This window comes from Squalius cephalus, assembly GCF_949319135.1.
Source record: "Squalius cephalus genome assembly, chromosome: 19".
NCBI classification, from domain to species: Eukaryota; Metazoa; Chordata; class Actinopteri; order Cypriniformes; family Leuciscidae; genus Squalius; species Squalius cephalus.
In genome coordinates this window covers 22,828,781-22,852,888 of record NC_137140.1, presented here as the reverse complement: position 1 = coordinate 22,852,888, position 24,108 = coordinate 22,828,781, and the positions used below count along the sequence as shown (strand labels likewise).

The following is a 24,108-nucleotide window of genomic DNA, read 5'->3' as shown; positions in this document are numbered from 1 at the left end:
GACTCACATCCTAGTGTGGGCTGTGCAACATGGGGGCTGTTATCTTACCTCAACGGCCCCTTGAAAATTTGAACTAAGGATTAAATGGCACGTTTTGGTCTATCATATATTTAGAAGCATTTGAACATGTGTTCAACCTGGTTTACCTGATGTGTGTGGCAGGGAGGGATTCGTACTGCCGGGAAAGGAAAAGCTCTCTGTGGCGAAGCTGATGTTTCTGTTTTTCAGAGAGGTCTGGCTCTGAGGGGCTTTCCTTCTCTTCTTCCAGGTCCTCTGTACGAAGGGAATTAGAAATGGGTCAAAAGGCACGGTCACACATATAAATGACCGTTTGCATTAGCAGCCACATTAGAGGAGACCAACCGAATCAGCCGAATGCAAATACTTTTTGCATACGCAAAGCAGATCTTAAAGATGACAGCCATCTTTATTGTCATTTGGTGTTTACTGTGTTGGGTTGCGATCAACACAAATGATTAAAGTGTAATTTACTGCAAATTGTAGTCTTTGGAGTAGAGTGGCCATTTGTTTTGTAATCTGTATTTGATCGTATGATTGAGGGGCCGTTTACACGACAGTTTTTAAATAAAAACAGAAAACTTTTTATGCATTTGGGCATTCATTTACATGCCAATTGCGTTTTGGGGGCCTGAAAAAACAACGTTTTGAAAACATGTTTCAAAGTGAAAGTTTTTGAAAACCATACCGTTCTCTTCTACGTTTATTAAAATACAAAAACACGAATTTGGGAAAACGGTGACGTCATGCGCATGCATATTACGTGTTCAGTCTATAGACGCGTAGTGTTTATTTACAAAGTGACATCGCCAACTACTGGCCTGGCATGCAAAATACAGCATTATATTCCATTAAACGGTCTGTGTGAACAGGAATCATTTTGACAACCTTGCTGAAAAAAAAACAACAAAAAAACAAGAAAAGCAAACGAAAAAACCTTTTCGGTTTTTAGTACGTTGTGTAAACACCCTGAAAGCAACATTTATGGCAAAGCAACTGAGTTTTTGAAAAAATAACGATAACATTAACAATGATAATTATTAAACATAATAAATAAAATACTGCGGAAACATCCAATAACATGATATACTTAAGTAATAAAAAAAAAGTAGCACCTGTTTCCTTAAACTTATACGACTAAAAGGTTAGTCGTATATTGTTAACTACCAGCTACAGAACCAATCAAAAGTTTGGGGTGAGTGGATTTTTTTTTTAAAGAAAGTAATACTTTTATGCAGCAAGGATGTATTAAATTGATCAAAAGTGACAGTAAAGACATTTCTAATGTCACAAAAGTTTTCTATTACTTTTAAACTCACTACTGCTGAAAAAAATAATTCCCACAAAAATATTAAGCAGCACAAACGTTAAATGTTTCTTGGGCACAAAATCAGCATATTAGAATAATTACTAAAGAATCATGTGACAATGAAGACTGGAGTAATGGCTGCTGATGAATCTGACATTATAACATGTAAAAAAATAACATTTTGCAATTAAAAAAAATATTAAAATTGAAAACCATTAGTTTAATAATATTTCAAAATACTGTATTTTGATGAAATAATTGCACCCTTGGTATAAGAGACTTTTTAAAAAAATGTTAAAAAAAATCTTAGCAATCCCAAACTTTTGAACAGTAGAGTGCATTATTGTAATTAGAGAGTAATTATTATTCTTCTGACAATTAATATAATTGAATAGCTTAACTATTTAACTTAGCTGTTTATAGTTGCCAGGCAACATGTGGTCACAGGAGTGCATATATCGGCTATTTTATAATGACTTTGAATATATATATATATATATATATATATATATATATATATATATATATATATCCTCCACTCTGTTTTTAAAGCAGTTTTATAACAGTAAACAATTGATTTTGGCATTTGCTGAACAAGTTCACCAACTGCAACTGGAGAGGAGGCCAGTGTTGAAATATACCTCTGCCGTCTAAATCAACAGTCCCCAAATGAAACTAGGACACAGAAATTATTCAGGCCAGCTTTGTTTACTTTCCTGGAAATGCTACAATTTAGTTATATGCAAGTATGAGATGACTACCACTTTCACTGCTACTGCTTATCATGCCTAGCGGGGGTCTTAAAACAACATTCCCACAAATGTATTTCACTTATCCTTTTCCTACACTCTTTCATTTAGTCAGCATTGAAACACTGAGTCAAGCAAAACTGGTCCTATACCAGTTGATAAAGACAAATCTGTTGAGGGCCTCTGAAACATTATGAAATTAGGAAGCCCTGCTGCCCAATTGCTGGCATCTGGTCCTGGTACTCCAGTGATTACAGCTCCCCTGCTGACTTACACAGGCATCAGAGCACAGACGCATTCGCATACAAGAGCAATTTCAAATGACTTCTAATTATCATGCAAATGACCACTCATGCATGCCACGTCACAGACCACCCTTGGTTTCCTTGACGATACATTCACATTGCCCTGGAAAACACTCATGTTCACTCACTTGCGTGCTTGTCAGCCAGCTGGATGAGGCTCTGTGAGATGTCCCTTCTCCTGTAGAAACAGACCACCTTTGCCTCCACATTGCCGCTTGCCGTCTGAAAGGGGAGACAAATAAGGTCACCGTGAGGAAACTTCATGCAGTATCTGGGGACACTGAACCTAATCACCTCCATTAATTAATACAGAAAAAGCTTAAACCTGAGGTTGCAGTCTATTATGTTTAATTAGCAGTGCAGTGTTGAATTTATAACACCGGCTGTGTCTGCACTCTTCTGAGGAGCAATCGAAAAAACGACAAGCAGCCCAGTTAAAAAAAAAAAAAAAAAAAAAAGGGGCATGTGACAATATATGCCTGATAAACAAGATTTAAATTAAACAAGATGAAGAGATAAAATTCTAATAATTTATTGCGGCAAATCAATTAAAAATTATAATACAGCTAGTTGCATGATACACATGTTAAATTAAATCAAAATAATTTAAATTAATAACATAAATAGCCTATTTCCTGAGAAAATCCCCATATGAAGATAATTCAATAATCTCACTAAATGTTAAGATGATGCCTCTGAAATAAATGAAATTCACCACACATCCATAAACTCATGTAAATCAATAATATCCCTCAAAGCTTGTTTTCTCCTATTGTATAGGACAATCAATATCAATAAGAGGTTGTGGGAGAAGAATAATGCAGACGGAGTGCATCTCAATGCTCAATGGCCACAGGGTGATTATATGTTTGGACTTTTGACAGACCTCGTGGCAAAGGCCAGAGCAGAATAACAACCTGCAAGCGAACTGAATTTGCCTGACAACTGAATCCTCTAATTTGACAAATATGTCAAAAGGTGTGTCATGTCACCAGTAGATTTGATGACTGATCAGTGACAATACTGTGCAGTGGAGCATGCTGACAACAAAAGCATAATGAGATGATTTTGCATTGTGCATTATTGGACTTTGCGAAATCGGGGCTTAAAAAAAAGATCCCTCAGCATTTAATATTTAAAGAGCTGAATCATCTTTGATCATAATACAGACATTGTACAGGTCACCAGGCATCACCATACATCACTAAAGGGACCCCTGGAAGCAGTCAGTTGCTTTCCATATATCACACAGATACAGTTTCTCAGCAAACAAGTGTTGGAGATAGTAAAAATGCAACAGACTGAAGGGAGAAGCGCACAGAAATGCAAGTAATTTGGCTCTGGGTGAAGTGGCTGAGCTTGTTGTGTCGATGTCGTGACAATGTTGCGTCGACACCCTACCAATACACCCAGTGTCCACCAACCCAGACTTCTCCCTCCCAGCCCTGAGGCCAAAGTACCTTATTCAGTTCCTCTATTCGCCTGATCAGATAGGGGTTGCTTGAAGAATTCTCAAAGAAGACATAATCTGTAGAAGATGATAAAAAGCACTGGATTATTTTGTTAGCAATATGAAAACCACACATCAGGGTTTGGATGACTTTGAGGACTGTATTTCTTTGAAATTCACATTATAAAAAACCAACAACTGGAAAACATTGCATCTCATTTCCCATTTAAAATGTCACACAACATACAACTCCATATACTAAATATATGCTTTAACACCACACCACGTTTCCTGTAAGTGCACAGTCCAAATAAATCAGGCTAGAAATACAGAAACTTAAAGAAATTGGGTATAGCTACAGTTCAAAACAATATATTCTGGCCAGATACCATAGTAATCCATTATTAACTATGGGGGGGGGGGGGGGGGAATGATTTCTGCAATGACCAGGCAATTAAAATAAGAAAAAGTTGTCCAGTGGTCTTATTTTTATGTGAACGGTAAAATTCACAGACTGGTATAATGGATAATAAATAAAGTATTCATAAAGTACAAGGCATTAAAGACAAAACGACCATTTAATTCAAATAAAACCTCCAAATGCTTACTTTAGATAATGAAGAAAATTCGTATAAATGGTACATTACACAATAAAAATATCCTACAACATAGGCTACAGAAAACTCTTACCAAATGGGATTTGAGATCTGACAAAATAGTAATGTTGTGTTTAGGTATGGTATACACTTAGAAAGCAATATGAGTGAAGAATATGCAGTTGCATGCTCGTAAACAAACACTTCATTCATGCAAACAACCGAATTCTGTTCATGGTCATTTGAGTCACATTCCGATACATGTATCTTCGGCATAACCAAGCACACAAGAAACGGGTTACATTAGAACAATGCAATGTAATAATTTATCACACAGACTGTCCAATTGATTCACTGAAAGTATGCCAAAGCTGCAAAATCTGTTACAATGGCACTGAATTAACGGCGCCGTGAAACAATGTCAAATTCCGCGGCACTGACTATTTTGTAGCCGGCTAATGCCACAAACAAACGACGCGGCGGTTAAATAGTAAAGACATGTTGATGATTAGATGCATGACAACAAATACACCTCAAAACAGTGCATATTCATAATGTTTCAGTGAATAAGTGGCAGAAGCTCAATAAGGTTTCTCTGTGGAAAGCCGAGTGAGGGGTTGCTGTTAAATGCTAGCTCGCGTTGCTACCTTGCATGCCGATTGAGGACCCGTAACTAATGGATACGTGCCAAAAAATGAGACAAATGATCACAAAGAAAAACATCGGCGTCAAAAATCGGCATGGCCAGGTCGCAAGCATATCTGGCATTTATCCTATATGGACAAAACCAAGAGAAATGTGCTATATATGAGTGTTCCCATGTGCTTTACATATAGTAGTGATTATTTGTTTATGATGTGGCTAGCTAGCAACATAGCCTGCTTGCTAAAATGCTAGTGCGGCTATGATAGTTTAAGAGGCCTGACCCACATCAGAAACCAAAATATTCTCATCCACGTTATCGCTTTCTTTTGCAAGGACACTGCACGTGTTAAGAGTTTAAAAGTGAGCGGCCGGTTGCGGGAATTGCGCTGAAATGAACCCCTGCCTCCCAGACAGGTCTGGCGGCGGTGCCTGTGTTTTGACTCGCGTTAATTCAGAATATAGACGGACATACCTCCGACCCGGTACATGTTGGCCGCCATTTCTGCCCTCCCGGAGTGTTAAAAAACCAAACCATAAACTAAAATAAAAACAAAATAAATATGTGAATCAAAAAGACATCTACGTCCTGTGACCTGTTATAAAGCAAACTGGCTTAAGATGTTATAGATACGGGGGATGGACCTCTGTAAGAATAGGAGATTTTTTGCAGCCCCCCTCCCGAGATTCACAGTACAATACAGTAACTCACGCGCTAGAAAAGGCTCGAGCGCAGCAGCTTCCTGATGATGATGAGAGAGGAGGAGAGAAAGAGGAGGGAGGGAGGGAAGGAGGAGGGTGAATGAAATCTATAGTCTGAACCCTCAACTTGACCCTCATGATTGGTTTTGTTTTTTTGCACGGAGGATAAAATCAAACTTGGTCATGTACATTTAATTAAAAAAAAAAGTTATATTACAAATAATAAACAATAATGTTTAATTTAAGGCTTTTAAAAAAAAAAAAAAAAACAATGTAAGGCTTTTTAAAAATGTCAATAAATAGCTTTAACTGTGGGAAGCATGGATGGTATCTACATTGAAAAAATGGTAACACTTAGGTCTCAGTTGGTAATGCATGAACTACAATTAACTAACAATGATCAATATCTTTTACAGCATTTATTAACCTTAGTTAATAAAAGGTTTATAAAAACCTTATTGTAAAGTGTAACCCAAAATCTAACTAATAGATGCTGATTAAAATAAAATAAAAATACCTAGCTAGGCGTTCGAATCATTCAGACTGAATCAAGAATCGATTCAGACCGATTTGGTAACATTTTGGATGATTCATTGAAACGTGATTAATTCGACTCGTCAGCCAATTCTGATTCTAAACAGCTGACCGAAAACACTGGAAAAGTCAATAAAAAGCAATAAAATAGTTTCGCTTCTTGATAATCATCGAAAAAAATTACCTCGCTTCTAAGAAATTAACTAGCCTAATCTCTTTTGCACAACACTGCTAGGGCTTGTGGAAATTCTCAAGGCTACTAATCTGACTTCACCTAATTTGAACAACCTCCAGTTGTCAATATAATAGGCCTACAATACTGCAGTACCAATACAATACTACAGTTCCTTCGGGGTAATTCCCATTCACACGTTCATATTAGGCTTCATAGTGCATTAACTAATGTTCACAGATAGGGCAATTATTTGAACTTATAGTAAAGAATCCTGTAGAAGTATTGCCATTAACTAATGTAGTTAACTAATTGTAACATATTAAACCTTATTTTAAAGTGTAACACAAAAACAAAAAGGCATAGATGCTAAGATAAAAAAAAATGAAGTTATAACTATATGGCTACTTATGTATGTAACTGATCAGTGCACGAGTCAGCTGTTCGAATCATTCAGGCTGAATCGCGAATCGATTCAGACCGTTTTGTTAACCTGTTGGAATGATTCATTGAAAAGTGATTAATTCGACTCGTCAGCCAATTCTGATTCTAAACAGCCGACCGAAAACACGGGAAAATTGATAAAAAGCAATAAAATAGTTTCACTTCTTGAACATGATTTAAAAAGATCAAAATTACATCGCTTCTAAGAAATTAACTAATCTCTTTTGCAAAACACTGCTAGGGCTCAATGTATGGTTTTAGTTTTAGGGTGTGGCTGGACAACCAAGGGGAAGAACGTGCATTGATTTTTAATATTGAATATTTTATTACCCCTACTGGTGACATGTCCCCTAGGGTCTACTTCATCAACAGTGCAGCAAGTTCACTTGTAAATCCCATGCTTGCGTCGTAAAAAAATCGTTTTTCGTTTGGGAACGCCCGTCCTCGGGAGCTCATGATCGCGAGCGCAATAGGCTTGTCGATCTGTGACATCACTGTATGAAACAGCCCACTGAAGGCTGGAGTTTAGATGATGCACAAAGAAACAAGTCACTTTTCCACGGTTCCCCTAAGTGACACGCGCTCAACCTGGAAGAAAAAAAAAATCCCTTTATAATCTGACATACTGATTTGGATTCGCGAGTTTTGAGCTGTTTTTTTCTTTTTCTTTTTCTCGTGCTTACAGAAATGTACTGGATTTTAACTATGACCATCATTAAGCCATATTGCACGTCGTTTCTCTATTTTCCACTCGAATCGATGATGTCAATCTGATCCAAAATGAAGTTTGGGAAGAATATATGCATCCTAAACGTCGGTGGCACCAAGTATGCGTTCACGAGAGAAGTTATCAAGGATTTTCCCCTCCGAAGAGTGAGCAGACTCCACAGCTGCTCCTCTGAAAAGGAGGTCTTGGAGGTATGTGATGATTATGACCGAGAGAGGAACGAGTTTTTCTTCGACAGGCACTCTGAGGCGTTTGTCTTTATTATGCTTTATGTCCGATCTGGAAAGCTCAGGTTTGTCCCGCAGATGTGCGAGCTTTCCTTTTACAACGAGATGATCTACTGGGGTTTGGAGAGCTCGCATTTGGAGTTTTGTTGCCAGCGACGACTGGAGGAAAGGATGTCCGACACATTCACGTACGTTTCAGAGGAGGACATCAAGGCAGAGGTGGAGTCCAGAAGTGAGGAGGACCAGGTCACCAGGCTCGCCCCGGAGACAGGGAACGCGCGGTGGCTGGAGAGGATGAGGAGGACTTTTGAGGAGCCAGCTTCTTCTCTCGCTGCGCAGATCCTGGCATCAGTGTCAGTGGTTTTTGTCATTATGTCTATGGTCATCCTCTGTGCGAGCACTCTGCCGGACTGGGATACAGCAAAAAACAATACAGTGGAAGAACACAGGTATATGCATGAATTCAAATTATGTGGTATGTGGTACACGTATACGTTTATGAAAAATGAGGTGCATCTCTCACAGGACAGCTCAGCTTTATGAGCATGCCCACCTTCCATAGCTCCATATAATTGAAGGAATCGTGCTCTTCTGCACACTGGATCTCAGATGTATTTTGTGACGGTACAGGTTTACTTACTGAACTTACTTAATTGTCTTGTCTGTTTGATTCTTATCATGTTTTGTATCCTATTCCTTTGCGAGCTCCATTCAGACCATCTTTTCCCCATTAAAAATGAAAGCAACACTGACATGAAAGTTAAACTGAAATCTTAATAAGTGCGTTGACACAATTTTTCTGTTTACAGAAAATGAATTTGGACTTTCAAAGCATGTGACGTGATCAGTCAGGACACTTTGAATAATAGGCTATAATTTATATATGCAATACTATTCAAATGCAATTACCATTTTTTATATTTTTGCGGATTATTTTCCTTTTAAAATGTATTACAGGAAAAACAATATTAGCATTGAAAAATACAAAAACCCGTAATGCAAGCTGAAGGCTGCGAAGTATTGCGATGGTGATATTTGTTTTCTAACTGACGTACTTCGATTGGCCAGTAGACGTCGCCAAAAATATCTGACGTCAGCATGAGCTCTGCAGGGGAGACCGGGGAATGTTGTAACACATTTTGTTTCAGCGTCTGTAACTGTTAGAAGTTTTTGCGTTCTCAAACTTTTAATATAACATTCTCACATCTGTCTGATACAAATTAAATCCATAGGCCTACGTATTCCCCCAACTGTGCAAATTCATGGCATGTAGGCTACGTACAACCTACAGGAGCGAGTTGTAACATCAGTCGAAAACATGGAGATTTTATATTTGTCCATGCATTAAATTATGTTAATCAGAGTTATTTGTCCAAAACAGTTACTATGCAAAAATAGACTGCGTGTTTGTGAATCATTCACTCAATATAAACGCTCCCATTTTGTGTTTTCTTTGTAGTGTTAGGCTAGGCTACTAACCCTTCTCTGCTCAGCTTGCATGGATTTTAAATAGCCTATCAAATTAAACAACAGCACCTACTGATCATACACATTTCGACATTTAGCACATGATTACAAATCAAATTATAATCCAGATGAAAATGAGCCTGTTTTATTACCTTAAAATAGTTTTCTGACCCTTGGATCCATTATATTTTTACAAAGAGAATTCAAACTTTTACTGTTACCTCAGGAGGGTGGTGATTTCTTTTGAACTTGAACATATATTTGAACTTGAACCCCTTAGAAATTAGGGTAGAAATTAAATCTCTATATTCTATATTATGCATACATTTTATCATCATCCAATGTGAACATGACATCTGGTTCTCTCCATCAGAGATTAAAAATTCCAGTCATGTTTTCATATTCCCTGAATTGGGTCACATTGTCATTTTGGGTATTCCCTTGTCGCCGTCTCTCTCTTTCTCTTCTCTCTCTTTTATCTCTCTCTCTCTCTCTGTCTGGAAGTATTTGTGAGTAGGGCATAAGGTTTTTTCTTTATGTATCCAGTGCAGTCTTGATTCCATTTCCCACAGTGGCCCCTGTTTGTCTCAGGGTTCAGGTATGTTCTCATATGTGTGTAACGAGCTGGAAATAAACCCAGTTTGGTTTTTCATGCATGCAGTCTTACAGTATTTTCAAAAATGTGGATATCATTCCCATGCTTTGTATTCATCTTTAAATGTCCGTTCATTCGTTGCCTGTAGAGGTCCAAATGTATAGTTTTTATGTTCATCATGCCTACTAAGGAATGATTAGCATATATGCACTTGCTATATGCACTTGCTGTTAACCCAGCATTCTAGCATTTGTGGGCACATGTACATATATTATCACATCTTCTCTGATTTCACAGTGTTCTTGGCCCTGTTTACATGCATTCATGTTGAAACTGCTGTCCTCACTGTAATTCCAAGTCTGTCACAGCTCTATAAATTTGCTTTGAACATTACAGTAAAACCATTCAGAGTGAAAGAGCAAATTCAGGGGCAAATTTTTTAGATGCAGCCTTTCACAAATCAATTTATTTGTTCAAATATTAAAAGGAGATTAAGTTGAATGTGCACTCAAATATAAAAAAAAAATTGATTTCTTTTTTTTGTGGAGGGATCGTAAGTTCAAGGACTAAGCAAGCATAACTTCCTGCCTTTCAGCTTCCATAGACACTGACACTGTCAACAAAACACTGGAGCTGTTTACACGATCTGAATGAGAGGACATTTTCCATAGAAAGCACATTGACCGCATGGCTGCATGAAATCTTATCTAAACACTTTGCATGACTTGTTTATTAAAAATAACAGAGCTAAAACTTATTTGAAGGCTACTTAGCAACATTTTTAGTGGTTATTATTTATATTTTCACATTCACTGATAATATTCTTGGGAGTGTTTGGTAGAGGAATATTCCAGGTTTGATACAAGTTAATCTGAATCAATAGCATTTGTGGCATAAGGTTGATACCACACAAAAATGTTGTTTTCTTAAGAAGAAAAAAAAAATCAAGGTTACAATAAGAATCTTACAATGGAAGTGAATGGGACCAATTTTTAAAGGCAGAAATGTGAAGCGTAATTATATAAAAGCACTTACATTAATTCTTCTATAACTTGTGTATTATTTGAGCTGGTTATGTTGTAATTTTTATAGTCGTTTTAGGGTTTTACAGTTTATTTAGTTGCATTGAGAAAGTTGGATAAAATTGGATTGAACTTCACACAGATAAGGTTAGTTTTTGACTAAATGTAGGCTACTATTTTTTACAAATTCGTGTTAAATATTGCATGTTTTGTGGCCATCACTATTGAAACAGTGAGTATTTTAATGTTAACAGATTCAGATTGGCCCCATTTACTTCTATTGTAAGTGCCATACTGTTGCCTAGATTTTTACATTTTTAAATAATAATAATTATATAGCGTTTTTAAAGCAATCTTTTCAAGGCGCTTACACAGAGAACAAGAAAAGAAAAAAAAAACACACTCTTAGAAGAAAATGTTCATCTTCGGAACACAAATGAAGATCTTTTTGAATAAATATGAGAGCTTTCTGTCTCTCGATTGACAGCTGCGGCATTCAAACTTTGACGCTTCAAAAAGTTAATAAAGAGACCGTAAAACTAATCCATATGAATTTAGCAGTTTAGTCCAAATATTCTGAAGAGACTCGATCTCTTTAAATGAATAGATTTAATTCAGGCTTTTATTCACATTTTAACATTGATCAGTGAACATAAACAGAAGCTCAACCAAACCTTATCTGCTTGACGCACGAGAATGAACCTCATTGGTTCTCGCACTTCAAGCAAACATGCTTGAGCTCCTGTTTACCACAACTGATGTGTGAGTTGATGAATGTTTATATGTGAGTAAAAGCCTAAATTCAATCTATTCATCATATAAAGCGAATGAGTCTCTTCAAAAAAGTTTGTACTAAACCGCTCAATTCATATGGATTAGATTTACGATCTCTTCAATCAAAGTGGTAGTTGCATAGACTATCAATGGAGGGACAGAAATCTCTCAAATTTCATCAAAAAGATATTCATTTGTGTTCCAAAGATGAACGAAAGTCTTATGGGTTTAGAACGACATGAGGGAGAGTAATTAATGACAGAATTTTCCTTTTTGGGTGAACTAACCCTTTAAAAGATTCTGTCAGGCACTCCATATATAGAACCTTTTAGGTGTTTGCAAAAGGATTTAGTTATGGATTTGTTTTTAATTCATTTTTTTTAAAACTGAAACATGTTAAACATAAAAGTATTATGCAATAATTTTCTCCTTATATAGAACCTTTTTGGCATAAAGCGTTCTTTAAAATTGAGCCAAGAACCCTAAGGTTCTAGAATCCCACTGAACCTTTTTTTTTCCCTTAGAGTGGAGAGGAGGAATGAGTGGAAATGAATGTTTGTGTGGTAAAACAACATTATGCCACAAATGCTGTCACTTGAGCTTAACTTGCACTGAACTCAGAAACAAAAAAATTTTAATCAAATCCCTGTCATAACCTCTAACTTTCTCTTTGTGTTTTTCTTCCCATCTCTCTTTCTCTCTATTCTCCCCATTTCACACAGGATTATCGAGGCGGTTTGCATCGGCTGGTTCACTGCCGAATGCATAGTGCGTTTCATTGTCTCACGGGACAAATGTGAGTTTGTGCGCCGCCCCCTTAATATTATTGACCTGCTGGCGATCACTCCTTACTATGTGTCTGTCGCTATGACAGCGCTGACAGGAGAAAACCCTCAGCTACAGCGAGCGGGAGTCACCCTGCGTGTATTACGAATGATGCGCGTCTTTTGGCTAATCAAGTTGGCGCGTCACTTCCTCGGGCTGCAGACGCTCGGACTGACGCTGCGCAGGTGCTACCGCGAGATGGTCATGCTGCTGGTGTTTGTCTGCGTCGCAATGGCGATATTCAGCGCCCTGGCACAGCTGTTGGAGCACGGCCTTGACCTGGAGACTAGCAATGAGGACTACGCCAGCATCCCGGCAGCCTGCTGGTGGGTTATTATCTCCATGACCACCGTCGGCTATGGAGACATGTATCCCATCACCATTCCGGGACGCGTGCTGGGTGGCGTGTGCGTTGTGAGTGGCATTGTGCTGCTGGCTCTGCCCATTACCTTTATCTACCACAGCTTTGTGCAGTGCTACCAAGAACTCAAATTCCGCTCAGCACGCTGCGTGCGAAGTCTCTCCTCTGAGTTTCTCAACTGACTGTTGCACAGTTCGTCATGAGATCCTCTGAAACCTGCTGGTCTTCAGCTTAGCAACATCACCTGCTCTTCTGTGCCTTTATTTTGTACCAAGATCTAAAAATATAGCGCTATTCTGTTTGGGGAAAAAAAATCAGCGTTTAGACTCTCTATTATATCCAAATAATAACACAAGTACCTCTGTACTCAAGGACACATCGATGTTGACAATTACAGGCATCTGGAACCATTTCTGTCCATCCTGGGACTAACAGAACAGGACAAAAGGGACAAATCAAAGCTGGAAAGTGCACAATAAAGAATTACGATCCAAAGGAAATACATAAGCCAATGTTTGTGTTGTAACCCCCTTCCTGTGTGAACGAATAAACCCGATCCAACAGCATTTTTCAGTGTACGAAATGGACAACTGTGGCATTTGACGACTACAGATGGCCAGGCTGCCTGGAAGGGGCATCTGGCGGGACCTTGTGTCCTGTCAGTGCTCCAGCCTAGAAGGAGCTTACACAAATTCTCATGTTTCCATGGAGAGGTCCCTCCGACTTGCTAAATCATTAATTCCGCTCCCAATAAAGTGGCAAAGCAAGGGAAACCAAAGTAAAAGGTTTTAGAGTGGCCACATAGAAGCGATCTGGAAGCAAATACTGTGATTGTTTTGACATCAAAGCCACTGTTGAATGTGCAGTTTCAAATGAAGTTAAAGGTCTTACTCATAGAATGGTAGTTAACATTACTAAGCCACAAAAAAACAAACATCAGCTGTTCATCCAGACAGCGACGAGTCTGCAACCTGTCCATACACGACTGTGTGAATCAAGAGGCGTTAACTAAATTGATTAGCAAACACCTCACCCACACGCTCACCAGTAGGAGGGTTGTCACTCGCTTCCTTCCTCCTCTTTGAATACAAGCACAAAATCAAACCTCTTTTTCCTCATTCAAGGGACTTTCTGAGTTTGTGTCTCCTGGAAAATAAGATTTTGGGTTGTATTTAAAAAGATATGCTGCACATGATTAGATTTATTGACGGGAATACAGTCGATTTTATAAAAGTATTTCATTAAGCATCAAGAACAGTTTGGAAACATATTGCTAAATTGATTATAATGTCAAAATTAAGATAGAGTGCATTGATTCATTCAGGTTATCCTATAATGACATAATTTGTCTTTAGCTTAAATCGTCATGTCAGTGTTGGGATCTTATAATTGCAGAAACATTGCTTGGTTGACGTCACACCACACAATGTTTATTTTTGCATTTGTATGGAGACATGCCTTCATAGCTGTATCATTTTGTAGCTGTATTTGTGGCTATTTAAAAGGGTCATAATGATGCAAATGAAATCTTATGTAGCTCTATTCTGTAACCTAAAATGTATTCTAATTGGTAAAGACAAGATTGTTTATGTCTATGAAGAAAATAAAGAAATGTTTACTGAGTCAAGCCTGATTATTTAACTAATTATAATACAAGAATGTGGCACAAATGTGAAATATGTTAAGCAAAGGCAAAGTACCTCTGAATGTTTTAAATAGGGATGACTGTGTCTAGGTGCCCGTTTTTACTCCAGTGAATATTAGGGTGGCTTTATTTACAGGCACACCTGTCAGGTTACGTCTTGTTTTTTTTCTTGTGTTTAAGTTTTAGGCTGCATCCGAAATCGCATACACCTACTATAGTAACAGTATGACAAAATAAGTAGCCTATATGTCTGAATTCACAGTAGCCTACTCATAAAAGTAGGGAGGAAGATTCTAAAGTGTGCATATGATGGACACTACCATCCCATCAGGCCACGGGAGAGGATTCATGAAGGGCAGTGAAGCGGCCTGGTAAGCGGCTACTGACATTGGTAGATCACATGATAATGACAACATGGCAGTAAGTCCAAATTACATTCGTAAATACAGACATTCATATATAGAATATGCTGTTATAACAGTCGTGAAGTAATTACTTATTCAAAATAAGTACCTACTCAAGAGAGTTTGCGATTTCGGATGTTCCTTTTTCCCGCTTCTTGGTATAGTTACTCATTGTTTGATTAGTTATGTCTGCTGTGTCTCATTTCGTTGATTAGTATGATCTAATGGTCTCCCCTGTGTTCTGTTCAGTTCTTGGTCCGTTCTCATCTTATTATGTTTGGTTGTTCTCTGCCTATGGTTCTAGACAATGATTTCTGAGTATTTGATTTTGTTTAATAAAGAGAAGACTGCTGCAATTAAATCCTGCGCTTTTATTTCATCCTGCTGCAACCAGACGTGACAACACCTTAAGGTTTCGGCTATAATAAAACATTCGTGCACATTTCCACCATTATTCCCCAAGACATGAGAAAAGATACAGATCACTGAACACATGCTGACCTTTTGTGACAATAGCAGGGCATGCTATCACATTATATGGAGCATAGGCGTAATTTGCGGATGGGACATGTCCCCACCACCACTTTTTCTCAAGGTCGATATTGTCCCCACCACTTTTTGAAACATTTCGAGCTACCTAATACAAATACATAAAACACCTCCAGTTTACTGGCATAGCATTAATTTAGTTCGTTATTAAATAAGAGGCGATCTAGCGCTAAAATGTGTTGGTTTTTTAAATCAAGTGCTCGTTGCCACTGCTAAGTGTCATGGAGGATACAGTGTAGACTCTGTTCGTTCCAGTGAAATCATCACAAACAAAATGAACACAAACGTGTCCCTGGTTGATATATACTGTAACCACTGATGAACATATTCGATTTTGATGAAAAAAAAAAAAAAAAAACCTAGGCCTACACGAGTGTGGATTATAGAACCCGTAACCTCTGACACGCTTGGCAAAAGTTCTAATCACAGACCAATATACGGTACACAAAGCATGTTTCACAGATCTATGCATTTATTCACGTGAAAGTTCTCGGCACTGACAATATATATTGGTAGATACACTGTCAGAAATAGGGGTACAGTAGGAGTCCATTTCTGTCCCCCAAGGTACAATCTACACTAACGTACCCCATAGGGCTTATTATTGGACCTCAAGGTACATATATGTAACTTTTTGAGGGTCAAAAAGCATTAAAAGGTACATATATGTACCGTTTCTTTTAAAGGTTAAGGTACAATATTGTACCCTTGAGGGTACAGCCCCAGTGACAAGCCATTGTACCCCTAAAGGTACAATTATGTACTTTATTTTCTGAGAGTGTATCATTAAAAGACAAATTAAACCCAATGTAACGTTACTATTGAAATTGATTTCTAGACATCGTAATGTTATTTCTTTCCCTAAAATTGTTATTGTAGGCTACATATATCTTATTTAGCATTGTATTAGCAACCTCCTAGCAACAAAAAATATATATTACAAGATGGGATTAATAAACTCAACATTATTTAGGGATAAAGTGAAAATTGAGTGTAGCCTATGGCTATAGGCTAATTGAGAAATAAAATTGAGTATGAAAGTATGGCTTTTAAAAATATAGCAACTTTTAATTAAGTTAATTTAAAGCAGTCTTCACATAAACATAAACAAATATTTTAAATAGTCCATATCTTAATGTTGTTAACATTAATTTGGAGATTCAGTGTGAAATTATGTATTAAAAAATAAAATACATATTAAAAATTAGGTGCGATCAATCGCGATTAATAACAGAAAGTTGTTTTTAATCAATTGACAAAAATAAAACAAAACAGCCATACCAACAAATACAAAATTATCAGATGATTTAAAAAAATATTATAATATATTATATTTATCAACGAAATCAAACAAAATCCCAGCATTTTTATTTCTGACTTTTAACAGGACAACTTCACAGCCCTTTTTAGCTTTAATGACGTCATAGTCGCGCGACAAATCCTTACGCACTCGAAAAGCCGGTTGATTTGCGACGGTCACTCTCACCTCGTCGGTTACCACTAATTACCAAAATGTATTACAAATTTAGTGGGTTTACACAAAGACTAACCGGAGCTTTGCCAACCTCCGCCTACAACCCTCAGGTATGTGCGCGCTATTCCGTTTCTAAAGGTTAATTCAGTGACCTTGATCTGCTACTACTTTCTCATTGAGAGCCATATAATTGTTTTTAAACAGTCGTTAGATAGCCTACGTAAAAATCATGTCTCTACTAGCAGTATTGTAACCGAAAAGATTATACAGGCTAATTATTATTGATAAAGAAACGCGGGTTGAGAGCTGATTATCCACATCAAAATCTACTTACTGAATACAGTTACTTAGTTGAGCTACATAATTACTATGACTTCCAAAAAATGGTTTTAGTATTGATTTTAGTATTTTTTTCATACAGATGACCAATTTCAGCACTGGTTATAGAATCCTAAACTCATTTCACAACAAAAGGCAACAGTTAAGAGCAACATAGATCAGCGGTTCTCAATCAGGCGGTCGAGGCCCACTAGGGGGACCTCAGGAAACTTCAGGAGGTGTTTTAAAATAAAGACTTGGAAAAGTCATGTAAATTATTAAAATATTCAAACAATACATTTATAAAGAATATACATTATTATAGCACTAATATATTTTATCAAGTAGAAATTGTGAATAAAAAAAACACATAAAAAAAATCAGGGGCGTGGAAAAAACATTTTGAGTAAACCTGTTTGTAAACTTCCTTAGGGCTTGAGGTCAAATATACCTTCTGAATCCCCTACAATCATCTTTGCCACACCAACTAAACTGGTGTCTGAGTCAGGTGCTGCAGTGGAGTATATGGGTGCCAACAAGGTTCAAGACCTCCAGAGGCTATTTCAGGTGTGTATGTGATCTATTAAGCTATGTAGTTGAGTTAAAGGGATAGGAACATTCTGTCATCATTTATTCCACCTCATGTATGCCTTTCTATCTTCTAATGAGCATAAAAGAAGACACTTTAAAGAATGTTGGTAAGCAAACAGATTCGCTTCCTATTGACTTTCATTGTATGGACATAAAATACAGTGGCAGTCAATGAGAACTGAAACTCTTTAGTTACTAACGGTCTTCAAAAGATCATCTTTTGTGTTCATTTTTCAATTTTGGGTGGACTATCTCATTATTTAACAGGGGAAAAAAGAAGCATACATTGATTCTTCCCTCTCCCTGTTTCTTCTTCAGGCCTCAGAAGAGATTCCTGTGCATCTAAAGCGAGGTGTTCCAGACAGACTCTTGTACAGGACCACCATGGCTCTGACAGTCGGGGGAGCTCTCTACTGTCTTGTGGCTCTTTATATAGCAGCACAGCCCAGAAACAAGTGAACTGTACCTAGCTTCTTATTTTCATCGACTCACATCATCAGTGATGAAATAACATTTGTGATCTGTATCTTTGTTCTACTTATTATTATTATTATAACAAGCAATATCCCTCCCAGCATAAATCACCATGAACAGACACTCTGTCCTGAACAAAGCTTCCATTACACAATGCCATTTTACTTTTGTGTCCTGTATCAATTCCTCTTACAAATGTGATGCTGTTAGTTGTGTTTATTAGAACAGAGGTTCTCAACCTTTCTAATACCAGAGCCCCCCAAAATCAATATTTGATGCCCGCTCTATGTTATTATTTGTTCTTTTGCTAAAATTACAACAAAAACAAACAAGCTTGCTTTTAAACCTTTTTTAATGTAAAGAATATAGGCCTAGGGCAATAATTGGATAAGTCATGTAAATTATTTTTTTATTTTACTACATAATGCATTTCACCAGATTAAAAAAAAAAGAAGATTTTGAATAAGATTAATCATTTTTCCTGTAGCATTTTAACTTAAAGAAATGATAACAATTTATTTAAAATATTTTAATTTATATAAAATACTTTAATTTTGTGGCCCTTTTTGGAGCTTACTGAGACTTTCTGTTTGAGAACCACTGTAGAGTCCAAGATTTATATAGTCCTATCAGAGAATAAACCCTTTACTCAGAGTACATTTACACGACAGCGACGTACTAAAAACGTAAACGTTTTTCCTTCGCGTTTTTGAAAATTGTCACGTACAGACGAAATCGTTGTCAAAACAATCCTTTTTCACATGGATATGTAAAAATGACAAAAACACTGTATATGCTGCCGGTGTAGTGCCGAATTTCGACCCCCGCCAAATTATTACCCCCTAGTATTGGTAGGTTTAGGATTAGTTGTGGGGGAGGGGTTAGGATTAGGGGTGGGGTTAGGATTAGGCAATCAGGTACTGACTTCAATGAGGGGGGTAATAATTTGGCAGGGGGTCGAAATTCGGCACAACACCGGGCCAGTAGTTGGCGATATCACTTTGTAAAGAAACACTACTTGCTTATAGACTGAACACGTAATGCACATGCACGTGACGTCAACGTTTTCACAAGTTTTTTTGTAGCGTACATGGAGGCTATAATGGTATTGTTTTCAAATATTTCCACTTTGTAACCCCTTTTCAAAGGTTTGCAATTTCATGCCCCCAAAACAAAATTTGTCGTGTAAATGAGAGGCCAAAATGCAACTAAATGTTTTTATCGTTATAAAATGGTATCGTGTAAATAGCTTCTCATCTCCATTTATACCTCATCAGCAAAAGATGGTTTATATCAGATGTGTGATGGCTCACAGATTGTGAGAATCATGTTCAGGTAATGACTGAAGAGGGTTGTGATTGTTGGGAAAAGGACAAGAAAGAAAAAATAGGGTGAGACCTCACACTTTTCAGTAGTGTTGATTGGTTTAAAGGGGTGGTATAATGACCTTTTCACAAGATGTAAAATAAGCCTTTGATGTCCCCAGAGTGTGTATGTGAAGTTTTAGCTCAAAATACCCCACAGATATTTTTATACAGCATGTGACTTTTTGAGGGTGAGCAAAAACGCACCGTTTTTGTGTCTGTTCCTTTAAATGCAAATGAGCTGCTGCTCCCGGCACAGAGGGGGGAGCTTCAACAGCTTGTGTTCTTTTATCTCACACAGACATGCACTGGAAATTTCAAACACTTTTAGCCTTTTATGTTCAAACCGAAGTCAGAAAGATGGAGAGACTCAAGAAGTGACAACATGTAACATTTCTGAATGTGTAGTTATCTTCTAGTCATTGATTAGCATATTCTGTCATGATAATCTATAAATGGCGTTCCCGGGGGCGGGTTTATGTCAATTTTAGGGTTGGTGATGTCACTAACCCGGGAGGAATGTCATGTAGTCCCTACCAGCCTTTTGTTGTAGTCCTTAAAAAGCAATTTCTTGAAAAGAAAATATCTCCCTTTGCTTTGAACTTTGAGCGTTGTAACTTTGCAGATGTTGTTTATGCTCAAACAGCAACATAACTAAAGTTAGAAAAGTGAAATCATATTCAACCACCCCTTTAATATGTTTGTTACACACTTGGGCATGTTAAGTGTCTCATGGTGAAGCCCAATTAAGAATGAGAAATCTATAGGAAGTGTTTTAACAAGATGTACAGAGTATTCCTGAAATGTGGAGCCAGACAAGAATCAGACAAGGTGAATGCTTTTGATGAAATGCCACTGAATTCAATATTATAATAATGTAAGTTCATATTTAAAGCATCCAAGGACTTGTCATGCTGCTGCTCCTCTCAAATGCACGAAGCAAAACTGTTCGTTTGTGAAATTGATTTTTTTTTTCTTCTTCTGTAAGCTTTGGCTCTCTGAGATGTACATGTTTAATTTAAAAGAGTAGAACCAAATTAAAAGCAATTACCTTTTGCCACTCTTGTTTGCTGGCGTTTTCTCTTTTTGAAGTCTGACATTCAGTACAATATTTGATCAGAGATAAGAAAAAACATTGAAACATTACGGTTAAATCGATTACTTATGTATACTATATATACAGTATATAAGATGACTCTTGAAAAGCTTGGAATTTCCTGCTCAGGCTGTTCACATGGCAACACGGCTATAGGAGACTGTACACAAAAGGACTTCCAAATAATCCCTTCAAATCTGTCTCTTTCATGGCCAAAGCACTGTAGAGCAAAGAAAGGATTCCTATTGTTCTGAAATCCTATTTTTCCACATTTCTGTATAGTCAGAGGTAATAACACAACATGAGGCTGACAAGCTGTCTAACTGCACACTGGCTCTTGATAGGCTGTCAGAGCACAAAGCAAAGTGAAACAATCTATGACAATGAGAGGCTGTGATTCACCCCGTTGCTCTGCTTACTACTGAAGAATCTGGCAACTAGTGATCGGCCACACAGAGCATTTTAAAGAGGGCAATAATCTCTACCAAGTACGGCTGTTCTTCTAATAGCCTCAGGTAAGACTTTTCCCCAAGACAATCAATATTAATATTTTCTTTTATGAGCCTGTGACTGGAAAACCACATAGCCATGGCAACCACGAGACTCTTTCCAGATGTCCACATATTTCCTAGCATGTGGTTAATTCTGTTTACATTATTCATCTCTCCATGGCGTGCATTTTATATCTAAATAAATACGCAAGTCTGAATGTAGACGTGACCGCTATACATGTTGAGAGTAGAGACTGATTTGTGCCCTTCTCTTGATCTCTATTGTTTGCCTAATTTAGCCTGAATGGATGAATGAACAATGTATTTGATCCTCCAGAGTGTTTGTTTTGTGCCTCTATTTAGAAATTCAAAATTCATTTTTTTTCCGTTAAATTATGTAAAGTGAGCCAGACGTCTGAAACAGTGTTCCAGGTGGTCACATGTTATTAATATTTAATTTTTACATTTTTGCCAGGTTGATTTTACTACTGCATTAGCTTCAGTATATTGCACTGATTTATGTTTAATACTTTTATGTTTAATAACAAGGGCTGGGCCAATAATATAGGTCAATTTTAGTTCATGATGGTGCTTAAATTGGTTTAAAGTGGCGGTAAAAGCATTTTAATGTTAATGTAAAATTTAAGAGTCCTGGAAAAAAAAATTATCAGGGTTTCCACAAAAATATTAAACTGATTTTTACATAATAAAAAAATATAGAATGATTCAGTGACACTGAATAATAGAATAATAGGCTAGCTACTTGTTATTAATATATATATATATATATTTATATATATATAAAAAAATCAGTTTTGCCAGCTTAGCTTCCATATTGCATAGTTTTGTTTAATAATTTTATGTTTAATAACTATGACAAGGGCTGGGCCAACTGATCTTTACCTCTAGTTCTAGAAATCAGTTCTTCATGAAATCCTTAGAGAAGAATTAGCAAGGGTGCAGCAGACATCATGGGGTGCGCAGTGGTGGGAGCGTGTTTATTTGGGGGTGTGATTGGTGTAAGACACCAGTCTGTGAAGCCGAGAGTGAGAGAGAGAGTGAGCGAGTGAGCAGTTGATAATCTCCATCTGTAGTCCTGCTGCTCACTTGGCTAAAAGCAAAGCCCTCTCTCTTCTCTAGGAACAGCGTGTTGGTTATCTCTCACATGTGGCATTGGAGTTGGAGGTTTCCTTAATAGCCCTTATACATTATTGACTTCTTGGTTAGGCCTACATTTCATTTTCCCTAAAAACTGCAGAGCTGCCTGTCAAGTAAATACAATGCATTGTAATGAAAAAAAGAACAAAGGGATTAACAGACAAACTGATTCTTGCTAATTACAGAGAAGAGTTTAATTTTTAATTAATTGTCTTCCTCTATTATTTTGTCTTTTCAGTTTATGTCTCCTGATTATTCTTTATTTTCCATACACAGTGCTCTCCTTCTTTCTTTTCGGACTCTCCTTCTGTATAACAACCAGCAATGAGAGGTATGTATTGGGTAAGCAAACAGCGTGTGTGTGTGTGTGTGTGTGTGTGTGTGTGTGTGTGTGTGTGTGTGTGTGTGTGTGTGTGTGTGTGTGCGTGTGCTTTAAATTGATTAAAATAAATTTTTAATGCTAATGAAATTTTTATGAATCCTGAAAAATATATCAGTTTCAATAAAAATACTGAACTGAAAGAACTTTTTTATTATTATTATTTACATGTAATAATAATAAATATAGAATGATTTCTAAAGGATCATGCACTGTAAAAAAATGGATGATCAATAAGTTATGACAACATATGTTGATACAATCATCCAAGTTGATTGTACTTTAAAATGTACAGCAGCCACAGTGTGGCTTTTTTTTTTTTACAGTGTGTGACACTGAAGACTGCAAAAATAGCTACTAAAAAATTACCAACTTAAATATTAAAAAATATTACTATATACTATATATCTTAGTATATAGTATATCTTACCAAGCTGATATTTCTCACCCTCTTTCTGATAACAACCAGTAGTGAGATGTTCTTCGGGATCTTTGATCATTTATATAAAAAATGATATAATCATCATAATAGCATTTTTGTTTACATCTACAGTTCATGAATTTGGTGTGCATACCTATCAGTTAAAAACCTATTATTGGAGACTTTCAAAAAGTCATACATAAACTCTTTCTGTTCTCTTGACGGACATTGGTTATTATTTCCGTCCTTCATTCACACCATCACAGTTCCTGAAATGGAGAACAATTGAGAAACATTGACTACTAGAATCCATTAACTCATCCTGACAGTGTTCTTGGAGGAAAGGAGGATGGGACAGCAGTCTACAGCATTTGTGCTGGCTTTGAGCCACACCAACTGTTCGTAGGACAAACACCCACAACCATACAACAAGCCAAAGCCTGAAGAGTCTGTTCAGGAGACAATTGCACAGTCGAAACTGTACAATCCACATCAGTCATAAGACAACAGTGGCACAATAAACCTGTACAGGATCAGTAATCTCATGCCGTAATCCTCTGAAATATCACATTCTTAAGAGCTGCTTGCTCTTATAGAGAGAAATCAATGGGACTTTGAGCCGAGTGCAAACTTTACCTGCGCTTACATCATGGATAAAGCAAAGTAAAGATCAAGGGCCATTGGTAACTTTTTGCTGGAAAAAACAGTTTGAACTATTGGAGGCTTTTTTGGCACCAGCTACTCACAATGATAAACACAAACAGCAACACCATAAAGCAAAAAAAAAAAAAAATCAACCACTAAAAAGGTAATAGTAAGGATTTT

The 24,108-nt window shown here is 37.1% G+C and overlaps 3 protein-coding genes across 8 annotated transcripts in view; 2 read left to right on the top strand and 1 right to left on the bottom strand.

Moving 5' to 3' along the window:
• The window catches only part of mta3 (metastasis associated 1 family, member 3), a 34,281-nt gene extending 28,424 nt beyond the window's left edge, over window positions 1-5,857 (bottom strand). The window contains exons 1-5 of one of the 2 annotated variants that reach the window (XM_079850980.1): window positions 5,782-5,857; window positions 5,545-5,610; window positions 3,842-3,909; window positions 2,510-2,603; window positions 147-273 (exon numbers count right to left, since the gene is read on the bottom strand). In XM_079850980.1, coding sequence (XP_079707106.1) covers window positions 147-273; window positions 2,510-2,603; window positions 3,842-3,909; window positions 5,545-5,572 — 317 coding nt within the window. In that variant the 5' untranslated portion in view covers window positions 5,573-5,610; window positions 5,782-5,857. The other variant, XM_079850981.1, reaches the window with a different exon arrangement.
• A 1,555-nt stretch (window positions 5,858-7,412) lies between these two features.
• kcng3 (potassium voltage-gated channel, subfamily G, member 3) lies at window positions 7,413-15,320 on the top strand. 4 transcript variants are annotated; one of them, XM_079852216.1, is made up of 3 exons: window positions 7,413-7,839; window positions 7,936-8,324; window positions 12,456-15,320. In XM_079852216.1, the coding sequence occupies exons 1-3, from the start codon at window positions 7,702-7,704 to the stop codon at window positions 13,099-13,101; spliced, it is 1,173 nt and encodes a 390-aa protein (XP_079708342.1). In that variant the 5' UTR covers window positions 7,413-7,701; the 3' UTR covers window positions 13,102-15,320. The 4 variants fall into 4 exon arrangements, with proteins under 4 accessions (XP_079708342.1, XP_079708341.1, XP_079708340.1 ...); XM_079852215.1 differs by having other exon boundaries at window positions 7,413-8,324; window positions 12,456-12,529; window positions 12,608-15,320; XM_079852217.1 differs by having other exon boundaries at window positions 7,761-7,839; window positions 7,941-8,324.
• A 1,617-nt stretch (window positions 15,321-16,937) lies between these two features.
• On the top strand, window positions 16,938-20,798 carry cox7a2l (cytochrome c oxidase subunit 7A2 like). Of its 2 annotated transcripts, XR_013819235.1 has the most exons (4): window positions 16,938-17,101; window positions 17,742-17,876; window positions 18,219-19,114; window positions 19,278-20,798. XR_013819235.1 is itself a non-coding variant. In XM_079851733.1 (3 exons), the coding sequence occupies exons 1-3, from the start codon at window positions 17,030-17,032 to the stop codon at window positions 18,357-18,359; spliced, it is 348 nt and encodes a 115-aa protein (XP_079707859.1). In that variant the 5' UTR covers window positions 16,938-17,029; the 3' UTR covers window positions 18,360-19,252. The 2 variants fall into 2 exon arrangements, 1 of the variants encoding a protein (XP_079707859.1); XM_079851733.1 differs by lacking the exon at window positions 19,278-20,798 and having other exon boundaries at window positions 18,219-19,252.
• The last annotated feature ends 3,310 nt before the right edge of the window (window positions 20,799-24,108 follow it).

What these genes read in the sequence shown, in the direction of transcription:
- kcng3 (XM_079852214.1), top strand. Translation starts at nt 7,702, where the DNA reads ATGAAGTTTGGGAAGAATATATGCATCCTAAACGTCGGTGGCACCAAG. An exon ending in AATACAGTGGAAGAACACAG is followed by an intron (nt 8,325 to 12,455) that starts GTATATGCATGA and finishes CATTTCACACAG; the next exon opens with GATTATCGAGGCGGTTTGCA.
- cox7a2l (XM_079851733.1), top strand. Translation starts at nt 17,030, where the DNA reads ATGTATTACAAATTTAGTGGGTTTACACAAAGACTAACCGGAGCTTTG. An exon ending in CCTCCGCCTACAACCCTCAG is followed by an intron (nt 17,102 to 17,741) that starts GTATGTGCGCGC and finishes AAACTTCCTTAG; the next exon opens with GGCTTGAGGTCAAATATACC. An exon ending in ACCTCCAGAGGCTATTTCAG is followed by an intron (nt 17,877 to 18,218) that starts GTGTGTATGTGA and finishes TTTCTTCTTCAG; the next exon opens with GCCTCAGAAGAGATTCCTGT.